Consider the following 9601-nt stretch of genomic DNA (forward strand, 5'->3'; position numbering starts at 1 on the left):
ATATCATTTTGAATTTTTTATTGCAAAACATTTAAAATTTTTATGCATTCTTATCTAAAATTGCTTCGTATTTTTCCAAATTTTTTTTCTAAATTTTTTAAAAATTTTCAAATTATTTATTATTAGCAATAATCCATAAACAATGTAAATATAGCATTAATTTTCAAAAAAAAGAACAAAAAATTGTTAAGCTATATGCCATATAATTTTAGTTGTATCATTAAATTAAATTGATTAATTTGAAATTGAAATTGATTAAATATTTCTGATTTAGTCCATTTCATTTAATTCATTTCAGAAAAAGAAAAAACAAGTGATTAATCCAATTTGATATTGCTAAATAAGAATGTTTTCTTTTTTCATCAAAAAAAATTCTTTCAAATTGAATTAATTACCTAAATTAATTACCGAATACCATTTCGTTACTTAATATTTAATAATTGAATTTAATTAATTCTTAACTAAAAAGGAATAAATTCATATAAATTATAATGATATTGTCAACATCATACGTTGGATTTAATTTAATATATTTTTGCATTCAAAATAATTTTAATTAAATTATAAATTAAAATATAAATATTGCAATTTCAATCGATTAATGTGATAGGTTTGTTTTTCCTTCTTTTTTTTCGATAAATTATTTATCTTTAATAAGTGAATCTTATAAAACTATTAAGGTACTATTATAAAAGTGTGACAATTCTCATTGTCATCTTTAAAAATGACAATTTTGGAAAATTTTAAAAAACGAAAACGTTTTATTTCAAATTTTAATATAATTAAAGTTGAAAATTTAACTAATAGTTTGCATAGTTTTATTTTAATTGTTTATTTTCTGTACGATATATTGTAGAATAGTTTATTTCTTTAAACAAAGAGGACGAAAAAAATTGAAATAATTCAAAAAATTTAAAAAAAAAAAACATCAAATCAAAAAATTATTGATCAAATACTGAAATTGCATTCATAGATAAATTGAATTCAAAATATTTAAACAACGATAATAATAATAATAAAACAAACAATAAGATAAAAACTATCAAAAAAAAAAAAAAATACAATCAAATTTTTTGTGAAATAATTTTAGAATAATATAGTAGAAGTAATACTAATTGATTTATTAATTTTCATTATATAGCAATAAAAATTTAATATTATTCTATAGGAAATGAAAAAATGAAATTAATAGTAATTAAATAATTCTGATAATTAATTTAATATGAAGAATGATGCAAAGAAAATAAGCAAAAAAGCAAAAACGAAAACAAAACAAAGGAAATTTATTGATAGTAAAGAAAAAACTAGTAAACATGAGGAAAATAGGAAATAAAATAATCGAAATTGATTATTGGAATTGCTTTTTTCTTTTCTCGATTATTTTTCTTTTTTTTCTTTCATTTCTTTACGATATCAATTTGAAAACCTTAAAAAAAAAAAAAAAATGATATTAATATTAATGGAATTTAAAGAAATTATGAGTGATAATTCAAAAAGAAAAGAAAAATTCGAAAAGAATTAAAAACACAAAAAACGTTAAAAATTAATGAAATAAATAAATGTGTCAATCAGTAAAGTAATTCTTTATTATATTAATTTATTTTTATTATTAAATCTAAATGCAATAACTAAATTTCAGTTTAATTAAACAAAAAAAAAATTCGCAAAGAAATTTTCTCAAAATTCAAAAAAATTTTTAACAAAATTTTATTTTACAGCAATTTTTTTTTATAATAATTTTTTTTAAAATTTATAATTCCAACCTTTTTCAATTAAATGTAGCTTACATCACTATCTTCATCAGTAAAATACTTCATTGGATGTTGTAATTTTTGAATATATTTATGACCCTTTGATGTTGCCGGATTTTCAATCTAAAATTAAAAAAAAGACATTTTGTTAAAATTTAAAACTTAAAAATATCAATTTTCAAAGTATTATAACAAAATTTTACGAATATATTTTTAAAAATAAGAAAAAATTGTAATTAAGAATTAAAAGTAAATGAATTAAAATATATGAAATAAAAAAAAAGAAAATATATGAAAAAAAAGAATAAAAAAATTTTTGCTAAAAATTTAAAACTGCCAATATGAAATTAAAAAAAAAAAACTTATAAAAACTTATTTATTATTAAATATTGCAATATTAATAAAATTTGATTAGCATTAATTTATTCTGTTGTTTCTAAAGTTTAATATTTATGCATTACTTTAAAAAATAATAATATTTACTATATTGTGTATTAATCAATAATTTATAAATTATTTGTTTTAAAAGTTCATTTAAAAAAATGAATCCAAAAATATAATAATTTCAGTATTTCAATAAATTTTATTTGTTAATTCATTTTTAAAGAATAAAAACATTAAGGTATACAAATTTAAATACCATTTTTTTTTTTTTTTGAATTTTAATAAACATTCAATTCATTTATAAACAATAACAACATTAATAATAATAATAAACATTTGATTATGTATAAATTTAAATAAGTTTTAAATTTACATACCATTTTTGTATTTCGATAAAAAATATGTTTCATTTTTTCGGCTGATGTAATAAACGTTGTTTTAAGACGTTGTTCAGTATTTAAACGATTAGAATGTGATGCATTTGCTAATAATTTTATTCCTAAATTCATATTGTAATTTTGATCGATCAGATTAATCGCATTGTTCGCATCAATTTCATTTCGTATTGATAATAAATTATTATTATTGTTATTATTGTTGTGCTTTGTTGTTGGGAAAATTTTCGAAAATTTCTTCGAATTTATATTTTTTGATCGTTCATTGTAGCATTTTTGAAATATTTGTTCGCCATTGCATTGTGTTAGTGCCTAAAAATAAACAAAAAGAAAAAAAATGATTGAAATGCTAATAGTATTATAATAAAATAATCAAATACTTAATAGTAATAACAAATAGTAATAATGAAATACTTTAATAGTAGAATTAAATGCTTAACAGTAAAACGAAATAGTTTAATAGTAATAATGAAATACTTAATAGTAATAACAAATGGTAATAATGAAATACTTAATAGCAATAAATAACAAATAGTAATAATGAAATACTTTAATAGTAGAATTAAATGCTTAACAGTAAAACGAAATAGTTTAATAGTAATAATGAAATACTTAATAGTAATAACAAATGGTAATAATGAAATACTTAATAGCAATAACAAATAGTAATAATGAAATACTTTAATAGTAGAATTAAATGCTTAACAGTAAAACGAAATAGTTTAATAGTAATAATGAAATACTTAATAGTAATAACAAATAGTAATAATGAAATACTTTAATAGAAATATTGAAATACTTAATAGTAATATTGGAATACTCAGTAGTAATATCGAAACACTTAATAGTAATATTGAAATACTTAATAGTAATAATGAAATACTTAATAATAATAATGAAATAACTTAATAGTAATAATGAAATACTTTAATAATAATAACGAATAATAATAATGAAATAACTTAATAGTAATAATGAAATACTTTAATAATAATAACGAATAATAATAATGAAATAACTTAATAGTAATAATGAAATACTTTAATAATAATAACGAATAATAATAATGAAATAACTTAATAGTAATAATGAAATACTTTAATAATAATAACGAATAATAATAATGAAATAACTTAATAGTAATAATGAAATACTTTAATAATAATAACGAATAATAATAATGAAATAACTTAATAGTAATAATGAAATACTTTAATAATAATAACGAATAATAATAATGAAAGATTTGTTGTAGTAATAATAAATTTTTTTATTAAATTATTCGTTTAATTTATCACATAATTCTAACAATTATTTGTTAGCTTTTTAAACAAATTTGTTTAAACATTTATATTTTTACAAAAAAAAAAAAAAAAAATTTACAATTGAAAGAAAAAGAAGATAAATAAAGAAAGAAAAATTATGACAAAAATTTTTTGTGTAAATATAATAGATGACAAATGATTTCTCTTTTTTTAATCTCTCTCTCTCTCTCTTTCTCTCTCTCTTGTTTTCTTATTTAACTAAACAATTTTTTAATTTTTTTTTTCAAAGTAAAATTTCACCAATTGTGGAGAATGTTTTGATAACTGTTGTGATGACATTTGCTTTGAAATACATTCTACTTGTTTCAATCTAAATATATTTTTTTTTTTTTTAAAAAAAATTTTTTTTTCCTCTAATCAACAATTTCTGTGTTTTTTCTTTCTTTTTCTAATAATTTATAATTTTTCAAAATAATTATAAATTAATTAAAATGTAAGGAATAATCAATAAACAAAAAATTTTAATATGAAAAAAAGAAAACAACTGTAAAGATAAAATTACAAATGTATTATTATCACTGATAAAAACTTTAAGCATGATAATGATAATAATTTTTTGTGATAACAAATTAACATACTGATTTTTGATAAAAGATTGTTGCATAGGCATAGCATCTGGTTGATGTATTATGGTATGTACGAATAATTCAGCATCAAAATATTGTAAATTATCTAAAATATCATAATTAAATAAATTAATTGAGTTAAAATTAAGTTTAAACAAAATCTGAAATTCTTTATTAATTTTTTTTTCAATTCTTATATTTCAATAATTATTCCATAAAACAATGAGCTAAAAACAAATTAATTGAGTTAACATTAAGTTTAAAAAAAGAATCTGAAAATCATTACTAAAATTTTTTTTCAATTCTTATATTTTAATAAATATTCCATAAAACAATGAGTTCAAAATTGCATTCATACTTTTTCGGTATAATTTTTCATTTTTTGTTTCACACTAATCTTTAAATGATTAAATTTTTAAAAAGATGAAAATTGTTTGAAATTCACAGTTTTTTTAAATAATAAATATTTTATAAGTAAATAATTTTTTTCCTTTTAATTTCAATATTAAAAATAAAGCAAAAATGAAAATATAAACCTTACTAATATTTGTTCTTCGTAGTGATTGGCTGAAAAAGAAATTTTTTTTTGTTAATTAAAAGTTTAATTAAAAAAATGAATTTCAATTGTTGCTAATTATTACTAATTTAATTTTTGCTTACCTACAAATGTTATTTTAATTTTGATAAATATTTCAAAAAGCATAGCAATACTAAATAACACATGTTTATATAATTTTTTTTTTTTTCAATTAAAAGGAAAATAAAAAATTTATCTAAAAAATTGTTAAATTAAAATTTCAATTTTAATAATTCTACATTACATAATATAAACATAAAAAAAAAATTTAAGTGCATAAATTAAAAGTACAAATATTGTTAATTAATGTAATTAATTAATTTCATTAATTTTATTGTTAAAATTTTATATGTTTACTAAGTAAAATTTATACTAAGAAAATTTATATTTAATTATAAAATACCTTGTGTTTAATTATATATTAAATTATAAATTATGTACTTATATAATATTTTATACTAATTATTTTTTAATTATCAATATTACTATAATCATTACCTGATATTATACTGCCATCGTTTGTAGCGACAATCGGTATCATCAAATGATAATGATAACGGTAAATAATATCGTTTTGGTTTTGTTGGTATAATTGATATTGCCATTACTTACGTTTAATAATAATAAACATTAAAAATAAAAAATTAATAATAAAAATAATAATAATAAAATAAAAGTAATAATAAAATTAAAAAATAGTAATAGAAATTTAAGAATCAAAAAAATATAATTTAATAATAAAAGAATAAAAAAGAAAAAAATATAATAATGATATAATGGTATATCAATTAAAATTTCATATCAAATTATAATTTACTAAATTAAAAAACAAATTTGATTAATTCTATTGCAACAATATTTGAAAGCAATTTGTAAGTAACTTTTTTTTTTAAAAAAAAAGAGAGAGAGAGAGAGAAAAAAATTAAACTGAACGTAAAAAAATTTTTTGAAAAATTTTATCCAAAACTATTGAATGAAAATAGAGAGAGAGAGAGGGAGAGAGAGAGAGAAAGATAGAAAGAAAAAGAAAAAAAAATTCGGAAAATTTATTTTTTTTTTTTAAAAAAAAAGTAGAAAATGGATAATTTTTTCTATTTGTGCAGAAAATTAATTACTATAATAAAATTTTAAAACCTTTAAGCATTATTTCATTCTCTTTTTTTTCGTTTTTATAGCAAAAGACAATATACAAACAAATGAATTTAAATGAATTTTAATCATTTTAGAATTTTCAAATGATAATTTATCAATTTTATAGCTAATATACTATCATTTTAATTTATTAAATATAATAAAAGATAATTTATCAATTTTATAGCTAATATATTATCATTTTAATTTATTAAATATAATAAAAGATAATTTATCAATTTTATAGCTAATATATTATCATTTTAACTTATTAAATATAATAAAAGATAATTTATCAATTTTATAGCTAATATATTATCATTTTAACTTATTAAATATAATAAAAGATAATTTATCAATTTTATAGCTAATATATTATCATTTTAACTTATTAAATATAATAAAAGATAATTTATCAATTTTATAGCTAATATATTATCATTTTAATTTATTAAATATAATAAAAGATAATTTATCAATTTTATAGCTAATATATTATCATTTTAACTTATTAAATATAATAAAAGATAATTTATCAATTTTATAGCTAATATATTATCATTTTAACTTATTAAATATAATAAAAGATAATTTATCAATTTTATAGCTAATATATTATCATTTTAACTTATTAAATATAATAAAAGATAATTTATCAATTTTATAGCTAATATATTATCATTTTAATTTATTAAATATAATAAAAGATAATTTATCAATTTTATAGCTAATATATTATCATTTTAACTTATTAAATATAATAAAAGATAATTTATCAATTTTATAGCTAATATATTATCATTTTAACTTATTAAATATAATAAAAGATAATTTATCAATTTTATAGCTAATATATTATCATTTTAACTTATTAAATATAATAAAAGATAATTTATCAATTTTATAGCTAATATATTATCATTTTAATTTATTAAATATAATAAAGGATAATTTATCAATTTTATAGCTAATATATTATCATTTTAACTTATTAAATATAATAAAAGATAATTTATCAATTTTATAGCTAATATATTATCATTTTAATTTATTAAATATAATAAAGGATAATTTATCAATTTTATAGCTAATATATTATCATTTTAACTTATTAAATATAATAAAAGATAATTTATCAATTTTATAGCTAATATATTATCATTTTAACTTATTAAATATAATAAAAGATAATTTATCAATTTATAGCTAATATATTATCATTTTAATTTATTAAATATAATAAAGGATAATTTATCAATTTTATAGCTAATATATTATCATTTTAATTTATTAAATATAATAAAGGATAATTTATCAATTTTATAGCTAATATATTATCATTTTAACTTATTAAATATAATAAAAGATAATTTATCAATTTTATAGCTAATATATTATCATTTTAATTTATTAAATATAATAAAGGATAATTTATCAATTTTATAGCTAATATATTATCATTTTAACTTATTAAATATAATAAAAGATAATTTATCAATTTTATAGCTAATATATTATCATTTTAACTTATTAAATATAATAAAAGATAATTTATCAATTTTATAGCTAATATATTATCATTTTAATTTATTAAATATAATAAAGATAATTTATCAATTTTATAGCTAATATATTATCATTTTAACTTATTAAATATAATAAAAGATAATTTATCAATTTTATAGCTAATATATTATCATTTTAATTTATTAAATATAATAAAAGATAATTTATCAATTTTATAGCTAATATATTATCATTTTAATTTATTAAATATAATAAAGGATAACTAAATGAGCCAAATAATAATAACAATAAGCTAACAATGATTGATGTGCAATAACAATATTAATTAGCCAAATGTTTTCTCTCTCTCTCTCTCTCTCTCCCTCTCTTTTTCTTTTTTAGGAATAAAACAATAAACATTTTCCCTCGTAATTTTTGATCATTGACCATCTTTTCTATTTAGATATTTAATTCGATAGAAAGAAAATACAATAATTAATTATAATCAATTATTTAAATTTATACTATTTTATTAATTAGATAAGTTAATTAATTACTTAAAATATAATTAACAACAGAAAGCTTTCAAGTAAATTTTATTAGCTAATTGAAAGCTTAAAGAAAAAAAAAAGAGAAAAACTTTAAAGAAGCTATTTGAGCAATATTTTATTTTACATTCTAATAATTTATTATTTATTTTAAAATGAAAAAAAAAAAAACTTTTTTTTTAAAATAAAAAAAAATTATTGAAAGAGAAAGCATTTAATGTAAAAGAAAGAAATTTTGTAAGAAAATGAAAGGTTTTAGGATGAATTAGACGATGATTCACTGAATTTTCGCTCGTTCAATTCAAATTTTTACCTTTTATGGAATTTTTTTTTTTTTTTTGTGAAAGCAATTTTTACTAATTAAATTTGCTTAAATGCTTAAAAATCTGTTTGTATTAGAATGAATTAAATAAATTTGCATTATTTTACAATCGATATATCATTTAAATGATGGAAAAAAATATTTTAGGTAAAAATAATTTTTTTTTTTTCAATTAAATTTACTCAAAAATTTAAATTTAATTGCATTATTTTATGATCAAAAATTTTTAATACATTTCTTTTTGATAAAAAAAAAAAAAAATGAAAGCAATTGAATATATTCTTATCATTAAATTTTAATTTTATTTTGGAACAGAGAAAAAATAAATTGTTGATAAATTGTAAAATATGAGATTAAAGTTTTAATATATTTTTTTCAGTACCTCTTTTGGTATTTAATTTCTAATCAGTATTTGATTATTTTTTTTTTTCTGAAAAGAAAAAGGAAACTTTGGTAAATATATGTATGTTATTGGTAATGTTGAAATGATAATTGGAAAAAGTTTCGGATAAAAATTAACTTAATTAATTATCACTTAACAATATAAGCAATCGGAAATATTAAGAAAACCGGATATATGTTGAAAGCAACATAGTTAATCCGGTTTATAAAATGAAATCAAATGTTGCTTGTTGTTATGATATTTTAATTAATTCAATCTACCGGAATTTTGATGTAAATCTATTAACTTTTATTAATAACAACAAACGTTAATGTTTTTTTTTTTACCTTTGAATGCTTATTTCAAAATTCCGGAATAGTCAATTGTTATCTACCGGGATAATCTATTGATAATTTCAAGGTTCCGGAATAGTCCGTGGCTATCTATTGCAATAATCTATTGATATTTTAAGATTCTGGAATAGTCTATCACTATCTAGCAGAATAATCTATCAAAATTTCAAAATTCCGGAATAGTCTATCACTATTTACCGGAACAATCCATCGATTTTTTTAACAGTTTGATCTAATCATTATTATTTTCATATTGCTCAAAAACAAACTTTAACATAATTAAATTTCATTTATTATTATTATCAGTATTTTTCATTAATTCCGTTTATTCATAATTTAATTCCGTTTTATTCATTAGCAA

The 9601-nt window shown here is 16.2% G+C and overlaps 1 protein-coding gene across 2 annotated transcripts; it reads right to left on the bottom strand.

The window, feature by feature from the left end:
- Positions 1-1405: 1405 nt before the first annotated feature.
- On the bottom strand, positions 1406-5603 carry Bm17781 (Uncharacterized protein; the record flags this gene model as incomplete). 2 transcript variants are annotated; one of them, XM_043082230.1, is made up of 7 exons in its annotated part: positions 1406-1426; positions 1788-1874; positions 2513-2842; positions 4096-4165; positions 4434-4527; positions 4963-4988; positions 5497-5603. In XM_043082230.1, the coding sequence occupies 7 exons, from the start codon at positions 5601-5603 to the stop codon at positions 1406-1408; spliced, it is 735 nt and encodes a 244-aa protein (XP_042938164.1). The 2 variants fall into 2 exon arrangements, with proteins under 2 accessions (XP_042938164.1, XP_042938165.1); XM_043082231.1 differs by lacking the exon at positions 1406-1426 and having other exon boundaries at positions 1773-1874.
- Positions 5604-9601: the final 3998 nt, after the last annotated feature.

The sequence above is a fragment of the Brugia malayi genome (genome assembly GCF_000002995.4).
Source record: "Brugia malayi strain FR3 genome assembly, contig: Bm_v4_Chr4_scaffold_001, whole genome shotgun sequence".
NCBI lineage: Eukaryota > Metazoa > Nematoda > Chromadorea > Rhabditida > Onchocercidae > Brugia > Brugia malayi.